Source organism: Coregonus lavaretus, assembly GCF_964263955.1.
Source record: "Coregonus lavaretus genome assembly, chromosome: 20".
NCBI lineage: Eukaryota > Metazoa > Chordata > Actinopteri > Salmoniformes > Salmonidae > Coregonus > Coregonus lavaretus.
In genome coordinates, this window is record NC_140007.1 from 43030033 (window position 1) to 43053983 (window position 23951).

The following is a 23951-nucleotide window of genomic DNA, read 5'->3' on the forward strand; positions in this document are numbered from 1 at the left end:
CTTTTGTCGTTTCAGGTTTTCATAATGTGCTTGTATTTGGAAATGATTGTGGTCCAGCAGAATACAAAACTAATGATAGGCAGTGCTGCCCAATGTGTAATAAAGGTAATGTAAATTAATACATTATCTTTTAGATTATTTTAATTTTTACAATTGCACACAACGGGTACGGGAAATACGTTAACAGTAAACAAGGGGGAGGCACATTTCCACAGGTAGCCTACAATCTCAGACAATACAGTATTTCAGTAGGCCTATATAAAGTCTCATGCTGTAAATGAGAGGCATGTTTCATGGAACACAGCTCTGCATCATTGCGTTGACATTTTTTTTATGACTCCCGGTGACATCATAGGGTGTCGTTTTCTTAGGACCTGTTCTTCTATCTTTTACATACTGGTATGGTTCTGGAGATAGTGAATATAATGTTAAAAAGTGGAAGATATACCTTTTTAAAGAAAATATGTAACGTCTCAATACGTTTTAATAAGTTGTATTTTCTATGATTATGTTCGGTGGTCCGCAGAGATTGTACATTGGAGTCCAGCACATCTTGCATACCCTGTATCAGAGGGACATTCATGAACGAGGCCAATGGTCTAACCAAGTGCTTTCCCTGCACTCCCTGTGACCCAGGTACATTTCATTTTCTTCCAAACCTTCCCACCTTTCCTTTTAGCTGTGCACATCATACCCTTTTCACTGCGGAGCTGAGTTGTATTGCACTGGCTGGGTTCTGCATCCACCAATTGGAAAGTACAATGTAAAAAATAAAATATCTAAGCCAGTGTCGTACGTTTCAGGTCACCACAATAGTGTGAAAACGGTATGAGGTGCCTTCTTCTCACAAGTAGTCCTCTGACTGAAATGAATCAACCCTGATATTTTCCAGGACAGGGCCTTTTCACTCAGACAGAGTGCACAACAACAAGTAACACAGTCTGCGACGTTCTAGATGGATACTACTGTAGAAGCTACTCATCCAACTCAGAGTGTAGCTTTGCAGTGGCACATACACAATGTTCACCGGGCCAGAGCACTACTGCACCTGGTAAGTATGAAGTAGAGGCTAAATATCGTACAGGACATCAGAATTCTGATAATTGAATATAGCATGGGCTCTAGATAGCTTTGTGTTTACCTCAGGTGATTTTGACTTGTCCAGCACCAAAATGGTTAACTTTTGAACGTGATAACACCATTTGTTCTCACCTTACAGGAACAAAGACAACAGATACCATTTGTGAGGAGTGTCAGCATGGTTTTTACTCACAACATGGTGTGAACTGCACAGCTTGGACTGAGTAGGTCATCGTTTGTGTACTAGACTTTCTTGAATTGCTTTAGGTTTTCTTTCTTCTTTAAAAGATAATTGGGATATCGATGATATTATATGTCACAAAGCAGTATCAATGCTCAGATAGCAATCTATAGATTCAGTTCTGGCAACCAGATATTGGTTGACAATATAATTACAGGCTGGCTTAATGGTAAATCCATTTGAATTCACTTTTTGACAGCACCCCTTTTGATTTAAACAAAACCTTCCATACATATTTGCCCATTGTAGAAGTACTCAGAAAGTGACTTTTTGGACCTGAATGCCAAAACATTCAAGAGATAGTGCTGACCTATTTTGCGTACCCCAACAAACCATGAGACATCCATGTCTTCATCACTGGAAAAGATAAACGGTTGAGATTGATATCATTTAAAAGCTGACAAACAGGGGTTTCAAACTATTTTATAATTGTTTGGAAGAAAAAATAGTTTACTAATAAACACATTTTTTAAAACCTTAAATGTCTATCTAAAAAGGCCTATTTAAGGTCATGAGGTTTTTGTGTTGTGCCCGTCATCGGTTGAGACATAACATGCTTTTGAATACAAGGTGAGTGTAATGTTTTGGTTAATAAATGTACTAAAATGGGAATACAACTGAAATGTCAACTTTCAAATGGTACCACAAAGATGGTTGGAGGTCCACACATCAGTGAATGTTGATTTGAATGGGAATATCTGTTTTACATTACACTGTCAATCCTCCATAGGAAACCTATTGAAATCATAGAACTATAGATCATAGAATAGACATGACCGTTTAAGTTGACATTTGACGGTGGGTGGACCGGCGGCCATCTTTGTGTTAGTAATTAGTACTCATCACTGCATTCTCTCAGAATGTTGGTTGGCCCTCTGATGTCACGTAGGTTGATACATTGCTATGTTTTCATTTATAAAGCCCTTTTACAAAAAGTCCCACTGAATAAATATTAAATGAAAAATGTAAGTCACAGTTTATAGACTGGATTCAAAGTGGGGTTCCCACTGAACAGGAAATGTTGAGTTTGATAATCTGTGATGCTGCTACAGCCCGTTACAACATTATAGAACATATCTGGTAAGTCTGGGTAACTGGTTGTCCTGGGAGTGTGGAGGGGTCCAGCAGGTCCTTCACAGGAGCAGATGTTGGGTCTTGGCTGCATTCATGGATGTGTTTGGCCTACCTGGTGACTCACCTGCTGCTCTCATCATTGTTTACCTTGGAGGGATATCCTGCAGGTGGAAACCACCATCAGGAAATGTTTACTAAATGTATCTTTAGAATGTCAAGAAAGTTCATGTAGCATATTATTGTAGAAAGCAGTGATAGAAGTCACCTACCTTAATAATAATTTAGATGTTAGACGACCAGTACTTATGTTGACATTTTACAAAGATCATATGAGAGAAAAAAAAAGTAAATGGGACAGTTTTTTTTTTTTATCATATAGTTTACAATATCTCAATGGTTATTACATAGAAGGTTTTAACATTCCATCTCAAATAATACTTTTTCTTTGAGACTGCCACCATAGAGATGAAACACGTTCTGTCTCTATGGCTGCTAATGTCATAGAGTGGTTGTTACATAGAAATAGAATGAATTGCCAGGGTTAGAGGTTCCAAGCCCGTTATATTCATTCTATGTAAAGTAGTTGTTAGCCTACCACAGAGATCCTATTAAATGATGTAAATCTAAACAACTGCGTTTGAGGGACACAATCAGAATGAATGGGAATGAACATGCTTTGCATCATGCTAAGAACAGCCCTTAGCGTGCATGCCTTCCTGCTTCATTGCAGCATTATTGTTTGTATGTATGTATATATATTTTTTAATGGAATAAAAGTAGAGTTACAATTACATGAAAACAATGGGGATTACGGAAACAAATTCATCAAATTAAATTGCAGGCTAAATGTTCTTTAAAAACAAACACATTTATTTTTTAAGAAATCACACATTTAATATGGATTCACAATGGGGCTAATATCCACCCAGAATAAACATCCCTTTTGATAACCTTTATGGGTATTTAATTAAAATATTAGCTTCAAGCCTGTCCGGTTATCCTACAGACACAGCGCATTGTGACATGGTACTTGAAGGAGAATTGGATGTTAATAATTTGGTACTCTGTTTAGATTGAGCACATCTAAACGAAATCTACACTTTGTCATGACGATATAAACAGATGGATGTGTTCCAGTCAAGTATGGCCATACCATCTATTGTCTGATTTGGCGATCTGGAGTGTAGGTCATTGTATTAAAAGCGTTATAATAATGTGATAGTGTGTGATCCCATATCTCCAGTGAAGGTTTATATAGCTATGACGCGTTCCTACACGATGTTAAATCATGTGGAAACATTTTATGATACCCACCAATAGAATGTAGGCTTTTACCAAATTGACAGGAGTTTCATGACAAGTTTTTCTGGGATGGTTTATCAGTAGCCTCCCACTTTTCGTTATTTGGAAAGTCAAAGTGAAAGAAAGTACAATAGTCCAAATGCGAACCAAGGCAGGGTAAGATATGGATTATTTGTGTATATGTAGAAATAGCCTTCTTAACATGTTCCGTGCAGTAACTGGAGAGAAAAAAAGTATTGATGAATGACTGTATTTGTAATTTGACGACAAGGCTGTTCTCTCCCTGTTGTTTTCGATGTCTGTTCTTCCTCTGGTGACTCAACTGCCTTCTGATTTGAAAGTGCGCTGCTGAACTCAGTCGAATTTTTGCTGTTCTTGAAAAATGAAAAGCTTTGGCCTTGTCGTTTTCAAGAAAAATAATTAAAAGCTTACTTGTTTGTAACAACAAAACAGAGAAAATAATATAGCGAACGTCAGCAGCCCTGACTTGGACCGAACGTAGGTCTTCTCCATTATTCTGGGAAAAGGCAGAAAGGACGGACCATTTTTTATTAGATAGGGCTGGTCGAAAATTAAAAAAATGCAATAATGAATTTTTTCTACAAATAAACATGGCCGGCGGCTCATCGGCCTGTTTTTCTACGACTTCAGTGACATTTCTCTGTTGTCATAATAATCAAAATTGAGCATTTGGCTGACCAGTAGGCAACGGCCGTCCCCCTACCGAGATGGGCCGGCCCGGTTTTCTGATTGGCTGAGCTGAATTGGCGCAGATTCACATTCAAAGTCAAACGGGTATCAAAGAGAGTGATAAATACCTGCTGCCTGCTGGTTCTGCTGGTCCGAGTGCTGGGTCTGTTAGAAATGACAGACCAGCTGCTGCTGCATAACTAATCAGTAGGAGGGGCATTTGATTTCTATATGCGGGCCCGTTTTTCACGCGACCTCCTGTGTTTACGCGCTTGCGAATTTTGATAATAGACCATAGGCAGCTCTTGAGTTTCAAGTTTGGGGAAGCTTACAATTTATTTCTACATATCTCAAATCAAATTGTATTTGTCACATGCGCCGAATACAACAGGTGTAGACCTTACAGTGGAATGCTTACTTACAAGCCCTTAACCAACAATGCAGTTTTAAGAAAAATAAGTGTTAACTGCGTGCCAGTTATGATTATTTTTATATGCACGTTTTCGTTTCTGAAAAGTATTGTCACGTGGTTAATCATAAAACTGAATAAAAATAATAAAAATCAAAAAGTTAAAATTCAACTAAAGCCTTTGCCATATGGACACATTCAAATCAAATCAAGCTTTATTTATAAAGCAAATGTCAGTCATGGAATGCAACGCAATGTTCTTCACAGGAAAAAAATTATAAAGACAATGAAAATAAAAATAATTTACTAAACAACAAACATAAGAGGATAAAAAACCTAAAATAATAACAATAAAAACGGAACGTCTAAAAAGCACCCTAAGAAAAAGCAAAGCTAAAAACGTATGTTTTAAGATCTCTTTTAAATATGTCTACAGTTTCGGCCCCCCTCAGGTTCTCTGGCAGGCTATTCCAGAGGCTGGGGGCATAATAACTACAGGCTGACTCTCAATGCCTCTTACATTTTTACATTTTAGGGACCTACTGGGTACATAACTTAAAAGCATGTCTGACATGTGTTGGGGTGCACAATCGTGGATTGATTTAAAAACCAATAGAATCATCTTAAAATGAATTCTAAAACTCACAGGTAGCCAGTGAGAGACCTTAAAACCGGTGTAATTTGTATTTATTATTGGTTCCTGCCAAGGCAGCAGCTACTCTTCCTGGGGTCCAGCAAAATTAAGGCAGTATATATATATATATATACAGTGGGGAGAACAAGTATTTGATACACTGCCGATTTTGCAGGTTTTCCTACTTACAAAGCATGTAGAGGTCTGTAATTTTTATCATAGGTACACTTCAACTGTGAGAGACGCAATCTAAAACAAAAATCCAGAAAATCACATTGTATGATTTTTAAGTAATTAATTTGCATTTTATTGCATGACATAAGTATTTGATCACCTACCAACCAGTAAGAATTCTCACAGGCTCTCACAGACTTGTTAGTTTTTCTTTAAGAAGCCCTCCTGTTCTCCACTCATTACCTGTATTAACTGCACCTGTTTGAACTCGTTACCTGTATTAAAGACACCTGTCCACACACTCAATCAAACAGACTCCAACCTCTCCACAATGGCCAAGACCAGAGAGCTGTGTAAGGACATCAGGGATAAAATTGTAGACCTGCACAAGGCTGGGATGGGCTACAGGACAATGGGCAAGCAGCTTGGTGAGAAGGCAACAACTGTTGGCGCAATTATTAGAAAATGGAAGAAGTTCAAGATGACGGTCAATCACCCTCGGTCTGGGGCTCCATGCAAGATCTCACCTCGTGGGACATCAATGATCATGAGGAAGGTGAGGGATGAGCCCAGAATTACATGGCAGGACCTGGTCAATGACCTGAAGACAGCTGGGACCACAGTCTCAAAGAAAACCATTAGTAACACACTACGCCGTCATGGATTAAAATCCTGCAGCGCACGCAAGGTCCCCCTGCTCAAGCCAGTGCATGTCCAGGCCCGTCTGAAGTTTGCCAATGACCATCTGGATGATCCAGACAAGGAATGGGAGAAGGTCATGTGGTCTGATGAGACAAAAATATAGCTTTTTGGTCTAAACTCCACTCGCTGTGTTTGGAGGAAGAAGAAGGATGAGTACAACCCCAAGAACACCATCCCAACCGTGAAGCATGGAGGTGGAAACATCATTCTTTGGGGATGCTTTTCTGCAAAGGGGACAGGACGACTGCACCGTATTGAGGGGAGAATGGATGGGGCAATGTATCGCGAGATCTTGGCCAACAACCTCCTTCCCTCAGTAAGAGCATTGAAGATGGGTCGTGGCAGGGTCTTCCAGCATGACAACGACCCGACACACACAGCCAGGGCAACTAAGGAGTGGCTCCGTAAGAAGCATCTCAAGGTCCTGGAGTGGCCTAGCCAGTCTCCAGACCTGAACCCAATAGAAAATCTTTGGAGGGAGCTGAAAGTCCGTATTGCCCAGCGACAGCCCCGAAACCTGAAGGATCTGGAGAAGGTCTGTATGGAGGAGTGGGCCAAAATCCCTGCTGCAGTGTGTGCAAACCTGGTCAAGACCTACAGGAAACATATGATCTCTGTAATTGCAAACAAAGGTTTCTGTACCAAATATTAAGTTCTGCTTTTCTGATGTATCAAATACTTATGTCATGCAATAAAATGCAAATTAGTTACTTAAAAATCATACAATGTTATTTTCTGGATTTTTGTTTTAGATTCCGTCTCTCACAGTTGAAGTGTACCTATGATAAAAATTACAGACCTCTACATGCTTTGTAAGTAGGAAAACCTGCAAAATCGGCAGTGTATCAAATACTTGTTCTCCCCACTGTATATATATTTTTTTACATTACAATACATTCACAACAGATTTCACAACACCTTCACTGTGTGCCCTCAGGCCCCTACTCTACTACCACATATCTACAACACAAAATCCATATGTACGTGTGTGTATAGTGCGTATGTTATTGCGTGTGTGTATGTTTGTGTCGCTCCACAGTCCCCGCTGTTCCATACGGAACTGTAATGTGTGCTCTTCGGAGACCATTACAGTAGTCAAGCCTGCTTGTAATAAAAGCATGGATGAGTCTCTCTGTATCAGCCTGAGAGAGAAACGGCCGCACCTTGGCAATGTTCCTCAGGTGGTAAAAAGCTATTTTGGTCACATTCCTAATGTGTGATTCGTAATTGAGTTCAGAATCTAAAATGACACCTAGGATTTTTACCTGGTGTTTTATCTTTATTATTAAACCTGTGAATTAAAATGTGCGGCCAGATTCTCTCTCTGTGCTTTGGCTCCAACAATAAGTACCTCGGTCTTGTCTTGAGTTAGCTGGTTGAAAGGTGTGAGCCATCCAAGTATTTACATCACTAATATAGTCTAATAAATATATCCGTGGAGCTAAAATCCTCTGGTGACACAGAAATGTAAAGTTGTTTATCGTCTGCATAGCAGTGAAAATCAATAGCGTTTCTGATAACGCTGCAATGGGGTAACATATATAAACTGAACAGTACCGGAACAAAAATCTAATCTTGTGGAACACCACATGTGATATGTATTTTTTCTGAGTTATGTTCACCAAGGTGACAAAAAACTCTCAACCGGTTAAATAGGTCGTAAACCAATTTAGAAGTGGACATTGTGTCACGATCGTCGACAGATGAAGCGGACCAAGGCGCAGCGTGATAAGCGTACATTCTTTATTGACCGTACTGCACACGAAACAAAACAATAAACCAAACGATACGTGAAGTCCTAGGTTATACACAAAACCCTACGGAACAAGATCCCACAAAATACTAGTGCCAAACAGGCTGCCTAAGTATGGTCCCCAATCAGAGACAACGAGCTACAGCTGCCTCTGATTGGGAACCACCCTGGCCAACATAGATATAAACGATCTAGAACAAAAGCATAGAAAATGTAACAGAAACTCCACACCCTGGCTCAACATTTAAGAGTCCCCCGAGCCAGGGCGTGACACATTGATACACCATGATCCATTGGCGGCTAAAGACATTAGCACATGGAACTCAGAGATAGCTTATAGGCCAATGCAGCAGTAGGCCTATAACTTCCATTGTCAACTAAGTAAAATACATAGGCCTAAGGCCAACAAATAAAAACAGTAGAAAATATCTGTCACGATCGTCTTGAAATGAAGCGGGCCAAGGCGCAGCGTTGAATGCGTACATATTATTTATTAAACAGATCACACGATCAAAACAACGAACGAAACGTGAAGTCCTTCGATACACACAAACCAAAAGGAACAAGAAACCACAACCACAAAGTGAAAACAGACAGTTTAAATATGGCTCCCAATCAGAGACAACCAGAAAACAGCTGACACTCGTTGCCTCTGATTGGGAGTCACTTAGGCCAACACAGAAAACAACAACCTAGAAAACCCAACATAGAAACAACCCACACAGAACGAACACACCCTGGCTCAACATACAGAGTCCCGGAGCCAGAGCGTGACAGTACCCCCCCCTAAAGGCGCGGACTGCGACCGCGCCTCAAAAATAGCAAAACAGGGGAGGGCTGGGTGGGCATACTTCCTCGGTGGCGGTTCCGGCTCCGGGCTTGACCACCACCCCTCCATAATCCCCCCGTAGCGCCCCTGGTCCGGTCTGACCCCGCTGGCTGGATCTGGACTGGACATCGACGGAGCAGATTGCTTAATCTCCGTTGTGGAGCAGCTGACCTGTACCTGATCAGGCACCGGACTGACGACGCGCACCCCTGGCTTGGCGCGTGAGGCAGGAACGGACCGGACCTGGCTGACGATGCGCACCCCTGGCTCGGTGCGTGGAGCAGCAACGGACCGGACCGGGCTGACGATACGCACCCCTGGCTTGGCGCGTGAGGCAGGAACGGACCGGACCTGGCTGACGATGCGCACCCCTGGCTCGGTGCGTGGAGCAGCAACGGACCGGACCGGGCTGACGATACGCACCCCTGGCTTGGTGCGTGGAGCAGGAACGGGCCTCACCGGACTGGCTACTCGCATCCCTGGCTTGGTGCGAGTAGCAGGAACAGGCCGGACCGGGCTTGCGACGCGCACCGTAGGTTTGGTGCGAGTGGCATGAACAGGCCGGGTCGGGCTGGCGACGCGCACCGTAGGTTTGGTGCGAGTGGCAGGAACAGGCCGGGTCGGGCTGGCGACGCGCACCGTAAACTTGGTGCGGGTGGCAGGAACAGGCCGGACCGGGCTGGTGACGCACACCGTAGGCTTGGTGCGTGGACCAGGGACAGGCCGGGCTGGGCTGGCGACGCACCCTGTAGGCTTGGTGCGTGGAGCAGGAACAGGCCGGGCCGGGCTGGCGACGCGCACCGTAGGTTTGATGCGAGTGGCAGGAACAGGCCGGACAGGGCTGACGAAACGCACCACAGACTTGGTGCGGGGAGCAGGAACAGGCCGGACAGGGCTGACGACGCGCACCACAGACTTGGCGCGGGGAGCAGGAACAGGCCGGGCCGGGCTGACGACACGCACCACAGGCTCGATGCGAGGAACAGGAACAGGCCGGACCGTACTGGGGACACACACCACTGGCCCTACGCAGGGATCAGGAACGGGCCGGACCGGACTGGTAACACACCCCAGTACCTCTCGCCGTGCCTCCACACTTTCCCTCTCCTCTGTGACCGGTGGCCCCCTTAACCTGGCGGCCCTCTCTGCCAACCTTCTGCACCACTCTATCCCGTACTCCTGCTGCCCCGTCGTCCACGGCGTGAGCCCCCCCCTAAAAATGGTCTGGGCTTGTCTCTCCCCCGTGGACCAGGCCTCCATGGTTCTCGTCCAATTCTCTCTCCACTTTTCGTAATTCCAGCCTTTCTCCTCATCACGCTGCTTGACCCAGTCATGGTGGTTTCTTCTGTCACGATCGTCTTGAAATGAAGCGGGCCAAGGCGCAGCGTTGAATGCGTACATATTATTTATTAAACAGATCACACGATCAAAACAACGAACGAAACGTGAAGTCCTTCGATACACACAAACCAAAAGGAACAAGAAACCACAACCACAAAGTGAAAACAGACAGTTTAAATATGGCTCCCAATCAGAGACAACCAGAAAACAGCTGACACTCGTTGCCTCTGATTGGGAGTCACTTAGGCCAACACAGAAAACAACAACCTAGAAAACCCAACATAGAAACAACCCACACAGAACAAACACACCCTGGCTCAACATACAGAGTCCCGGAGCCAGAGCGTGACAATATCCTGATGAAAATGCAGGTTCTTTCAATCGCATTAATCTCTACTGCGCTTGTCTGCCTCTCTTTCTATTGGTCTTGACTTGAGCTATCACTAGTGAAGTGCAACATTATATCAACTCAGGAGGTTGGTGTGTTCAGCCACAGGTGCTCCCTCAACGTTATCAGCACAGAGAAACCACACATGCTCACATGGATCACTCCAAACTAAAGACAATAAAAAATTGACAAAACTCCTAAATGATGGTTATGAAATAAACCAAAACGTGTTTCTCACAAGTGTAGCAGGTTGTAAACTCTGCAAACAACGTTTCCACTCTGAGAATGAGAACGGTAAATTATTGTAATGCATGCATTAACAGTAATTAATGTAACCAAATGACAGGGATTAACGGTACATTTACTAGGCCTACTGGTTACATATGTAATGGGGAATTGATACAAATAAATAATCAAAGGGCAAACAATTCACACAATAAAACAATGAATGTTCAAGAATTGTCTGGAGACAGAGGAGCACATTCTGGAGAGCTGAGTGCATTCATTCTGGAGAAAGACGCCCATATCTTGGCCACACACCCTCCCCTTCTTCTTGTCTAAACACTTTAAATTATACTCAAGACAATTATCTTCACACATTTTAGATGCTTTTCACTGACAGCCGAAACTCAATAATCAGCTAGGCCTATTGCCACGCTCACTGCCCAACTTGCTGTCTTCCCAAATAGGCATAGGCCTGTGCACTTGTGATTTGTAACAGTCCACAGCATAAAAAATTAAAAAAGCTGCGGTTAAGTCAAGCTCTCTGGTAAAGTATTTTGAATGATTTTATTTAGAAAGGAGTAACTATACAATTTTGGCAAAACATCAATTTACTTTAGGGGAAGCCAGCATCCGAATAGTGCACCCGCCAACTTTATTTTCTAATTCGCAAGTGGCTGAAACCAGAGATCTGTATATAATGATGAGATGCCTATGTCGTTGTCCCAAAGGCGAGAATGCAGGTGACAAGCTTAGGTCTGCATATTATGCCCATAGAAACGCATTGGGCTTATTCAGGACAGATTTGGGCGAGAGTGAGCCCTCTTGCTTCGCCTTTTCCTGAAACTAGTGAGCGAAACAGCGGCTGTCTGTTTTACTAGATGAAGCCCATGTATCTGATGCTGTCTGGACAGAAACAGTTTGACATGCCATACTCCTTTTGTCCAGACAGCATCAGATACATGGTCTACACTTACAGAGACAGAGGGGCGCTGTTTCACTTGCTCGGATGCTTTATCTGAGATTGATGCGTCTTTCTGTCTGTGTGCGTCTTGGTCAAATAAATGATCAACATTTCAATATTTTATTTGGATAAACTGGATAATATGGAGTTGGTTCCCCCTTTGCTGCTATAACAGCCTCCACTCTTCTGGGAAGGCTTTCCACTAGATGTTGGAACATTGCTGTGGGGGACTTGATTCCATTCAGCCACAAGAGCATTAGTGAGGTCAGGCACTGATGTTGGGCCATTAGGCCTGGCTCGCAGTCAGCGTTCCAATTCATCCCAAAGGTGTTCGATGGGGTTGAGGTCAGGGCTCTGTGCAGGCCAGTCAAGTTCTTTCACACCAATCTCGACGGGGGCATTGTCATGCTGAAACAAGAAAGGGCATTCCCCAAACTGTCGCCACAAAGTTGGAAGCACAGAATCGTCTAGAATGTCATTGTATGCTGTAGCGTTAAGATTTCCCTTCACTGGAACTAAGGCACCTAGTCCGAACCCATTTCATGAAACTCCAGACGAACAGTTCTTGGGCTGACGTTGCTTTCAGAGGCAGTTTGGAACTCGGTAATGAGTGTTGCAACCGAGGAAAGACGATTTTTACGTGCTATGCGCTTCAGCACTCGCCGGTCCAGTTCTGTGAGCTTGTGTGGCCTACCACTTTGTGGCTGAGCCGTTGTTGCTCCTAGACGTTTCCACTTCACAATAACAGCACTTACAGTTGACCGGGGCAGCTCTAGCAGGGCAGAAATTTGACGAACTGACTTGTGGAAAGGTGTCATCCTATGATGGTGCCACGTTGAATGTCATTGAGCTCTTCAGTAAGGCCATTCCAACGGCCAATGTTTGTCTATGGAGATTGCATGACTGTGTGCTCGATTTTATACACCTGTCAGCAACGGGTGTGGCTGAAATAGACTAATCCACTAATTTGAAGGGGTGTCCACATACTTTTGTATTCATCGTGTACTTTGTTCAGTTAGTTAAAGACGTCATTGAAACACTACAACTGGACTTTGGTTTCTCTGCCTTGCTATCCGCACACTCTCCCAACCAAGTACATGTGGTGTTACACACATCCTGAATCTTGTGATGGCAGACAATAGGAGTAGTTATAGCAAGTGTGTTGCTGTTCTCTACTAAATAACCTGGCAGTGTTAATTCCAGAGTCCTACACAATAATTAATGTGTGGAGGGAAAAGGCCTGGACACTTGCCACAGACGGCTCTCTCCTATAGGAGAAAAACACTGGTGTGCTGTGAAGAGGGCCACAGACACTGACAAGCTGCAAGAACAGGATGAAGACACCGAACAGGAAGTGTAAGCTGAGATGCCTGGGGAAGCCCATGCCTGGGGAGTTGGCTCAGGATGAGACTGATAGAGATGCAGAGAGGGTCTACAAGACTAAGGTGCACTTTGTAATCATGGATACAGTCACTGATAGCATCTATCAGCGCTTTCTGACACAAGGCACTTGTACACAGACTTTGCTTATCTGGACCCCAGCAGGTTCTCAGAGATAAAATATAATGGATTGCCCCAGACATCACTTGCTAAACTAAGCAAACTCTTGCTGAGTGTGACAGACAGCAGAGGAGAATCACAGACAGACAGAGTGACAGACAGCAGAGGATAATCACAGACAGACAGACAGACAGACAGACCAGACAGACAGAGACAGAGACAGAGACAGCAGAGGAGAATCGCAGACAGACAGAGTGACAGCAGAGATGCATAGACAGACAGCACGACGGAGAAAACAGACTCAGAGGCCCAGTTATAGTGGTGAGTTGTATCGCCAGACTCCAGTGTGTTTTAACATGTATTTGTTTTAAATATGAGCCGGTTACAAAGAGCTGGTTAAAAATGGAAGAAGACCATGTTCCTTCAGTCACTGGTATACGCAGCAGGTTAGGAGAGTTAGGTTAAGGTTAGGAAAGGGGTTAGGGTTAGTGAAAATGCTCTCCTAACCTGCTACAAAAACTTCCAGTCTTAGCTGTATCAAGTGTCAAAGATGGCAGCATTCTCTAATAACTACATGCCTAATTCTGTTTCATACTTCTCAAAGTTGATAACTAGCTTATTAGTTATTTTTTCAGTGATTCAATTCAGTAAGATAGCATAATTTACAAATTGAAAGGATTATATTATATATATTATATTATATATAACATTAATTCTACAGGTCAGTTCATCTCGATACTTCAAAACTCCTAAGAACTTCATAAATCCAGTGTGTGGGTCTTCCAGTGAGTTGGAGAGGATTGAGGAACCATGGCACAGTTTGAAAGCTTGATATGGACTGTAAGTGAAACATTTCTGATTTGCACATTTTGTGGCTTGGCATGTTTTAAAACCAATTATCTATTTAAATATTTCCTCTATGAAATATAAATCAGTTATTATTAGCCTACTAGTTCTGTCCATTTTCCTGAAACCTTCGTAGAAAAAATGTGGGGGAGAGAAGTACATTTTCAATGCTGACCTAGGTTATCTTTGGTGTCACACCTTTAAAGATGAAATAAACACACCAGTGGGTGCCACCACACTCACAAAAGCCTGTTTAAAATGGTCCCACATAATTAAAATAATTATATTTGAAATGGGAATATTTAGGTTAGAATTCTGTTAACTACTTCTGAAGGTTTTATGAATAAACACCATCAGCTTAGATTTTTGCGATTTTATTTCTAAAATGTTCTCTACTTCCAGGTACCTATTATATTGGTGCTTGGAATCATTGGATCCTGTATCTCATGTGGTAGAGCCGAGTACAGAATAGGGGATGAATGTTGTCCCATGTGTTGGCCAGGTAAGGACCGTCTCTTTACATCATATGAATCACCAGACATTAATACATCATCAACACCAACATATAACTTCTATACTTCTAAACATTGAACCCTGTTTCACATATGATCGCCCCATCTATAAATTAGGCGATAGAGATTGCATAATGTGTTGGCCTGGTAAGGACCTTGTGTATTTTTATGAGGGGTTAATTATAATAATAACTATACAAAAAATGTAAAATGTAACAATAATAATAATTATGGTAATAATAATAACAAAACGTAATTATTTTCTGGTTTTCTTTTCAACAGGATATCATGTAAATAGTCATTGTACTAAATCTACAATCACCTACTGTGTGCCCTGTATTGACTCCACATTCCTTGATGAGCCCAGTGGGAAAACAACATGCAACAACTGTACCACATGTGGTCCAGGTGAGAATTATATCAGCTGTTGTTTTAATGAAATACAACAGGCTTTACATTTAGCTTCAGATACCAAGTGACATGTTTTCTCCATAGGTTTGGGTTTGAAGGTAAAGCAGCCATGTAGACCTTCATCAGACACTGTCTGTGGGACACTGGAGGGGTTCTACTGTCTAGACCCAACTAAGGATGGTTGTAGAGCAGCCCAGAGACACAGCAGCTGTAAACCTGGTCAATACATCACCCACACAGGTTGGTCTTGTGTCTCACTCATTATACTAATTGTGTTGTCATAATTCAATTGAGTCAAGTTGTTAACTTCAGTGTGAATAATCACTAACAGTTAATGGGATTAAAGAAGTGGGGGGAAAAACCGAATGCAAATTTTTCATTAACGTTTCAACATGTATTTGTGCAGGAACAACATCTGCAGATACTGTGTGTGCTGACTGCACTGGCGATACCTATTCAAATGGATCATTTACATCCTGCCAGCCACACACACAGTAAGTAAATGGTTATTTCCCTCAAAATATAAACTAAATACTACAATAATATGCTCACATAGGAATGTAAAACTGAAAGTTTGGTGACCAAATTGTCAGTTACCAGTGGTCTGTTTCTCTTATTATAGATGTGATGGCTTGAAGCTTCAGCAAATTAAACCTGGAACTCATTGGTCTGACTCTGAATGTGGACCACAGACCTCCCTTCCCATAGCTACAATAATATCTCCTGTTGTGGTGGTGGTGGTGGTACTAGCTGTGATAGCAGGAGGGACGGCTATTATGAAAACTAGAAGGAAAAAAAGAAAAGATCCTATATCTGGTGAGATTATTTGGGGGAATTGTAGTTTCATTTATTGTTTTAATTGCCCAGATGAACAAGTGAGAAATATCCAGCACTAAATCAAATCAAATGTTATTTGTCATATGCGCCGAATACACAGAGTTGCTTACTTACGAGCCCTTCCAAACGATGCAGTTTGGTAACACACAATAATAAAATACAGAAGAATGGAGCTATATACAGGGAGTACCAGTAAAGTTCCCGTGTGGCTCAGTTGGTAGAGCATGGCGCTTGCAACGTCAGGATTGTGGGTTTGATTCACACGGGGGAACAGTATGAAAAATGTATGCACTCTGGAAAAGATTGTCTGCTAAATGACTAAAATAAATAAATATAAATACTAGAGCACACAAGATTAATGAAATACACAAGAATGTTTTGAAAATCATGACAATGCCATACAGTGTATGTTATCGATTTCTAAATTAGTTTTTGTCTCAATGTTAATTCTTGTACCTTTCCAGAGAGGACCATTCCAGAGACACAAAGTCCTACAGAGGTATGTCAATGAGTAACACCCACAGTATTTTCTATCATACTCAATGTGGTAAGGAGACGGCTGACAGGAATGTATATTACCCCAACGGTTGCACTTTTGTTTTGTTTTATTGAGTTTAGGTTTCTTTTTACTAGGTACCAGACACAGCGGAAACATCAATGCTGTCTGTCGGAACAGGTAAGGTAGCCTATAACTTATCAGAATCATATGCTTGAGTTCATGAATTTCAGCCAGATTTGAACCAATTTATTACTTTGCATATTTTGTAAACTTGACTACTTATGAATATTATGCTTACCAGATTCAACCCTCCAGGACATTCATCAGAACAATCCAGTCTAATGTGTGGTTCATTGGCTTGAAAACTAGACTGGGCAGTAGGGCCCAATTTCTGTCCACTACATGGGAAATGTGATCTAGACTCTAGACATGTGATCTAGACATTTGGAGGCTGGCACATTTGTTAATTCTTAAATGGAAGAAGTTTAGAACAACCGCCCGGCCAAACTGAGCAATCTGGGGAGAAGGGCCTTGGTCAGGGAAGTGACCAAGAACCCGATGGTCACTCTGAAAGAGCTCCAGAGTTCCTCTGTGGAGATGGGAGAACCTTCCAGAAGGACAACCATCTCTGCAGCACTCCACCAATCAGGCCTTTATAGTAGATTGGCCAGACGGAAGCCAATAACTCAGTAAAAGGCACATGACAGCCTGCTTGGTGTTTGCCAAAAGGCACCTAAGGACTCTCATACCATGAGAAACAAGATTCTCTGGTCTGATGAAACCAAGATTGAACTCTTTGGCCTGAATGCCAAGTGTCATGTCTGGAGGAAACCTGGCACCATCCGGATATGTTTTTCAGGGGCAGGGACTGGGAGACTAGTCAGGATCAAGGGAAAGATGAATGGATCAAGGTACAGAGAGATCCTTGATGAAAACCTGCTCCAGAGCGCTCAGGACCTCCGACTGGGGGCGAAGGTTCACCTTCCAACAGGACAACGACCCTAATCACACAGCCAAGACAACACAGGATTGGCTTTGGGACAAGTCTCTGAATGTCCTTGAGTGGCCCAGCCAGAGCCCAGACTTGAACCTGATCGAACATCTCTGGAGAGACCTAAAAATAGCTGTGCAGTGATGCTCCCCATCCAACCTGACAGAGCTTTGAGAGGATCTGCAGAGAAGGGGAGAAAATGGGAGAAAATCCCCAAATACAGGTGTTCCGAGCTTGTAGCGTCATACCCAAGAAGACTTGAGGCTGTAATCGCTGCCAAAGGTACTTCAACAAAGTACTGAGTAAAGGGTCTGAATACTTATGTAAATGTAATATATTTCCGTTTTCTTTATTTTTAATAAATGTGCTAAAATGTCTAAACATGTTTTTGCTTTGTCATTATTGGGTACTGTGTGTAGATTGAGTACATTGAAGAAGAAAAATATGTACATTTTAGAATATGGCTGTAACGTCACAAAGTGGAAAAAGTAAATGGGTCTGAATACTTTCCGAATGCACTGTAAGGATAAGCAATAAAATGAATAGAATTAGGCCAGCTAACTTTAACTTTCGTAATGTTCTTATGTTCACGTGTCCCAATGACGTTAGCTACATTGTAAAAATGCAATTGAATAAAGCAAATTGATTGAAGCAAAATGTGAAAACTGCAAGGGCCAGTTAAGTTCATTTGTATACTGAACCTCCTGATATTTCAGACGTGTATTATAGACTAAATTCAATGGGACCAAAACAATTCAGAATTTCTTCAGATATTCCAAACTAGAAGGATTATGTTTACATTCCTTAAAAGAAGTGCATCCTTCCTTGAAGACTTACTGATTGGACAGTCCTTCCATGCTCCACATGGGTTTTATGGAAGGATGCACATTTAAAGAATTTCAACGGGGCCAATATTTGACACTGACAGCAAAATGGATGGTGGATAAATGAACATAGTTCACTGTTTACCACTGAAAAAAATTGTTAGTTGGGGTCTGCTTAATGGGGGGGGTTCTCCCTGAGACACCAGTGCAATAGCAGCTTGGTCTGGGCTGCTTAGATAATTTACTGTAATGTAAAGATAAAATATTGCGGGAGTGGGGTGTCTCATGGGGTGTCTCGCTTCCTCTTTTTCCATGGTATCCAATTGGTAGTTACAGTCTAGGTCCATCGGGAGAGGCGAAGGTCGAGAGCCGTGCGTCTCGGTTGGGTTGTGTTTCGGAGGACGCACGGCTCTCGACCTTCGCCTCTCCCGATGACACAATGCCCGCTTAACCCGGAAGCCAGCCGCACCGATGTGTCGGAGGAAACACTGTACACCTGGCGACCGTGTACTGAACCCGGCCCGCCACAGGAGTCGCTAGTGCGCGATGGGACAAGAACATCCCTGCCGGCCAAACCCACCCCTAGCCTGGATGACACTGGGCCAATTGTGCGCCGCCCCATGGGTCTCCCATGGGCGGCCAGCTGCGACAGAGCCTGGACTCGAACCAGGATCTCTAGTGGCACAGTTAGCACTGCGATGCAGTGCCTTAGACCACTTTGCCACTAGGGAGGCCCAACCGGATGTGATGTTTGTGACCCAAATGCGTTTGAGATTCCCTAAAAACATGCCACGTCGACACAGCTACAACTAGAAGCAGGTTAGAAGAATTTATGCAGCAGGTTAGGAGAATTAGGTTAACCCTCATGCCTGATGGAATGAGGAGCAACCAGACGCTGCACTTGACACATTTATGAAATCACTACTCCACTTACTACTAAGCAAGCACCCATTTAAGAAAATGACTAAAAGCTGTTAAATCCCTGGTGGATTGATGAGGAATTTGAAAAATGTTATGATTGAGAGGGATGAGGCAAAAGGAATGACAAATAAGTCTGGCTGCATAACCGATTGGCAAACCTACTACATTATTGAGAAATCATGTGACTAAACATAACAAAAATAAACTAATACTATGAAACAAATAAATGATATAAAGAATGTTAGTTAAAAGCTTTGGAGGTGAACTCAGCTCCATCATTCATTGAATCAGATGGCTCATTCATCACAAAACCCACTGATATTGCCAACTACTTCAATAATTTTTTTAATTGGCAAGAGTAGCAAACTCAGGCATGACATGCCAGCAACAAACACCGAACCTACTCATCCAAGTATAACTGACCAAATTATGAAAGACAAGCATTGTAATTTTGAATTCCATAAAGTGAGTGTGGAAGAGGTGAATTTTTTGGGGGGGTCTATCAACATTGACAAGTCACCGGGGTCTGACAACTTGGATGCAAAATTACTGAGGATGATAGCGGACGATATTGCCACTCCTACTTGCCATCTCTTCAATCTAAGCTTACAAAAAAGTGTGTGCCCTCAGACCTGGAGGGAAGTAGTAAAGCATCCTTTAGTGGCTCAAATAGCCGACCAATCAGCCTGTTACCAACCCTTAGTAAACTTTTGGAGTGAAAATTGTTTGAGCAGATACAATGCTATTTTACAGTAAATAAATGTAATAGACTTTCAGCACGCTTCTAGAGCAGGGCATTCAACATGCACGGCACTTACACAAATGACTGATGATTGGATGAGAGAAATTGATAAAGATTGTGGACAAGTCAGAAATGGGCCTAAGATTGTCCACTCCTGGTTAGGGCTGGGAATTGCCAGGGACCTCACGATACAATATTATCACGATATTTAGGTGCCGATACGAAATGTATTGCGATTCGATGTCCCAAACATATTGCTCACCATATGTCTGCTGCAGAGAGACAGAGAGCCATGAGAAAATTAGTTTTGATCAGTCATGGAAATAAAAGTGCTGAAAACGAATTGGCTCCCTATTTTAAAAAGATGATGGAGAACAAGCTATGAAGGAAAAATACTGGCGTTTTGGTGCAGGGACAGCTATCTAGCACAAAAATAATATTACGTTATTGTCAAAATGATACGATATGATATACAGTACCAGTCAAAAGTTTGGACACACCTACTCATTCAAGGGTTTTTATTTTATTTTTACTATTTTCTACATTGTAGAATAATAGTGAAGACATCAACACTATGAAATAACACATGGAATCATGTAGTAACAAAAAAGTGTTAAATCAAAATATATTTGATATTCTTCAAACAGCCACCCTTTGTCTTGATGACAGCTTTGCACACTCTTTGCATTCTCTCAACCAGCTTCACCTGGATTGCTTTTCCAACAGTCTTGAAGGAGTTCCCACATATGCTGAGCACTTGTTGGCTGCTTTTCCTTCACTCTGCCGTCCGACTCATCCCAAACCATCTCAATTGGTTTGAGGTTGGGGGATTGTGGAGGCAAGGTCATTTGATGCAGCACTCCATCACTCTCCTTCTTGGTAAAATAGCCCTTACACAGCCTGGAGGTGTGCTGGGTCATTGTCCTGTTGAAAAACAAATGATAGTCCCAATAAGCCCAAACCAGATGGGATGGTGTATCGCTGTGGTAGCCATGCTGGTTAAGTGTGCCTTGAATTCTAAATAAATCACAGACTGTGTCACCAACAAAGCACCCCCACACCATAACACCTCCTCCTCCATGCTTTACGGTGGGAACTACACATGCAGAGATAATCCATTCACCCACAACGCGTCTCACAAAGACACGGCGGTTGGAAGCTAAAATCTCAAATTTGGATTCCAGACCAATGGACAAATTTCCACCTGTCTAATGTCCATTTCTTGTGTTTCTTGGCCCAAGCAGGTATCTTCTTCTTATTGGTGTCCTTTAGTAGTGGTTTCTTTGCAGCAATTCGACCATGAAAGCCTGATTCGCACAGTTCCCTCTGAACAGTTGATGTTGAGATGTCTGTGACCTGAACTCTGTGAAGCATTTATTTGGGCTGCAATTTCTGAGGCTGGTAATTCTAATGAACTTATCCTCTGCAGCAGAGGTAACTCTGGGCCTTCCATTCCTGTGGCGGTCCTCATGAGAGGCAGTTTCATCATAGCGCTTGATGGTTTTTGCGAATGCACTTGAAGAAACTTGAAACATTCTTGAAATGTTCCGTATTGACTGACCTTCATGTCTTAAAGTAATGATGGACTGTCGTTTCTCTTTGCTTATTTGAGCTGTTCTTGCCATAACATGGACTTTGTCTTTTACTAAATAGGGCTATCTATTGTCACAACACAACTGATTGGCTCAAACGCATTAAGAAGGAATTAAATTCCACAAATTAACTTTTAATAAGGCACACCTGTTAATTGAAATGCATTCCAGGTGACTACCTCATGAAGCTGGTTGAGAAAATGCCAAGAGTGTGCAAAGCTGTCATCAAGGCAAAGGGTGGCTATTTGAAGAATCTCAAATATAAAATATATTTTGGTTACTACATGATTCTATATGTGTTACAGTGCCTTGCAAAACTATTCATCCCCCTTGGCGTTTTTCCTATTTTGTTGCATTACAACCTGTAATTTAAATTGATTTTTATTTGGATTTCATGTAATGGACATACACAAAATAGTCCATATTGGTGAAGTGAAATGAAAAAAATTACTTGTTTCAAAAAATTCTAAAAAATAAATAACGGAAAAGTGGTGCGTGCATATGTATTCACCCCCTTTGCTATGAAGCCCCTAAATAAGATCTGGTGCAACCAATTACCTTCAGAAGTCACATAATTAGTTAAATAAAGTCCACCTGTGTGCAATCTAAGTGTCACATGATCTCAGTATATATACACCTGTTCTGAAAGGCCCCAGAGTCTGCAACACCACTAAGCAAGGGGCGCCACCAAGCAAGCGACACCATGAAGACCAAGGAGCTCTCCAAACAGGTCAGGGACAAAGTTGTGGAGAAGTACAGATCAGGGTTGGGTTATAAAAAATATCTGACACTTTGAACATCCCACGGAGCACCATTAAATCCATTATTTTAAAAAATTGAAAGAATATGGCACCACAACAAATCTGCCAAGAGAGGGCCGCCCACCAAAACTCACGGACCAGGCAAGGAGTGCATTAATCAGAGAGGCAACAAAGAGACCAAAGATAACCCTGAAGGAGCTGCAAAGCTCCACAGCGGAGATTGGAGTATCTGTCCATAGGACCACTTTAAGCCGTACGCTCCACCGAGCAGGGCTTTACGGAAGAGTGGCCAGATAAAAGCCATTGCTTAAAGAAAAAAATAGGTGTTCGCCAAAAGGCATGTGGGAGACACCCCAAACATATGGAAGAAGGTACTCTGATCAGATGAGACTAAAATTGAGCTTTTTGGCCATCAAGGAAAACACTATGTCTGGCGTAAACCCAACACCTCTCATCACCCCGAGAACACCATCCCCACAGTGAAGCATGGTGGTGGCAGCATCATGCTGTGGGGATGTTTTTTATCGTCAGGGACTGGGAAACTGGTCAGAATTGAAGGAATGATGGATGGCGCTAAATACAGGGAAATTCTTGAGGGAAACCTGTTTCAGTCTTCCAGATATTTGAGACTGGGACAGAGGTTCACCTTCCAGCAGGACAATGACCCTAAGCATACTGCTAAAGCAACACCCAAGTGGTTTAAGGGGAAGCATTTAAATGTCTTGGAATGGCCTAGTCAAAGCCCAGACCTCAATCCAATTGAGAATCTGTGGTATGACTTAAAGATTGCTGTACACCAGCGGAACCCATCCAACTTGAAGGAGCTGGAGCAGTTTTGCCTTGAAGAATGGGAAAAAATCCCAGTGGCTAGATGTGCCAAGCTTATAGAGACATACCCCAAGAGACTTGCAGCTGTAATTGCTGCAAAAGGTGGCTCTACAAAGTATTGACTTTGGGGGGGGTGAATAGTTATGCACGCTCAAGTTCTGTTTTTTTGTCATATTTCTTGTTTGTTTCACAATAAAATATTTTGCATCTTCAAAGTGGTAGGCATGTGTAAATCAAATGATACAAACCCCCAATAAATCCATTTTAATTCCAGGTTGTAAGGCAACAAAATAGGAAAAATGCCAAGAAGGTTGAATACTTTCGCAAGCCACTGTATTTCATAGTTTTGATGTCTTCACTATTATTCTACAATGTAAAAAACGGTACAAATAAAGAAAAACCCTTGAATGAGTAGGTGTGTCCAAACTTTTGACTGGTAGTGTATATTCAAAAATTATATCCCTATATGTAACTATCTTTTTTTTTTATCACTACTCCTGTTTTTTCCAATTATGACATCAGCCTTTTACATCTTGTTTAACTGGCAGCATTCGTCTATCATTATTTTGACATTTCACATGTTCCTCTCTCTCCACCCCCTTTCTCGATGATATCTTCGACTCAGGTACGGTAGTCCTCCACTCTCAGATGAGAGAGAAATAAATCATTGTGTGTGTGTCCCTGTGGTGTTTTTTAGCTAAATACTTTCTAGTCCACCTGATAGAGAAGAACTCAAGGATAAGCTACACTCTGTATTTCTGTTTTTATCGTTATCCTTCCCCCTTGACAACATATAGAGGATTTATCCACTGATGTTACCCGCATGATCAGAGGACAGGCAGACTAGATTAGACAGGTCCTCATGCATGTTGACTGGCAACAGG

At 42.3% G+C, this 23951-nt stretch overlaps 2 protein-coding genes across 4 annotated transcripts in view; both read left to right on the top strand.

The window, feature by feature from the left end:
- LOC311148022 (tumor necrosis factor receptor superfamily member 14-like) overlaps nt 1-23951 on the top strand; it is a 216709-nt gene that overhangs the window by 189397 nt on the left and 3361 nt on the right. The gene's annotated exons all lie outside the window — the stretch shown is intronic.
- On the top strand, nt 3788-17777 carry LOC311148029 (tumor necrosis factor receptor superfamily member 14-like). Of its 3 annotated transcripts, none has more exons than XM_084184916.1 (10): nt 3788-3853; nt 14025-14143; nt 14552-14651; nt 14944-15069; nt 15157-15312; nt 15479-15566; nt 15695-15888; nt 16374-16408; nt 16543-16585; nt 16710-17777. In XM_084184916.1, exons 2-10 carry the CDS (start codon nt 14114-14116, stop codon nt 16748-16750), a joined length of 813 nt encoding a protein of 270 aa, XP_084041042.1. In that variant the 5' UTR covers nt 3788-3853; nt 14025-14113; the 3' UTR covers nt 16751-17777. The 3 variants fall into 3 exon arrangements, with proteins under 3 accessions (XP_084041042.1, XP_084041043.1, XP_084041044.1); XM_084184917.1 differs by lacking the exon at nt 3788-3853 and adding an exon at nt 12475-13248; XM_084184918.1 differs by lacking the exon at nt 3788-3853 and adding an exon at nt 13261-13624.

Coding starts and splice junctions, on each gene's coding strand:
- LOC311148029 (XM_084184916.1), top strand. CDS start 14,114: ATGGCACAGTTTGAAAGCTTGATATGGACT. Junction 15,889..16,373: donor AAGAAAAGATCCTATATCTG/GTGAGATTATTT, acceptor GTACCTTTCCAG/AGAGGACCATTCCAGAGACA. Junction 16,409..16,542: donor AGACACAAAGTCCTACAGAG/GTATGTCAATGA, acceptor TCTTTTTACTAG/GTACCAGACACAGCGGAAAC.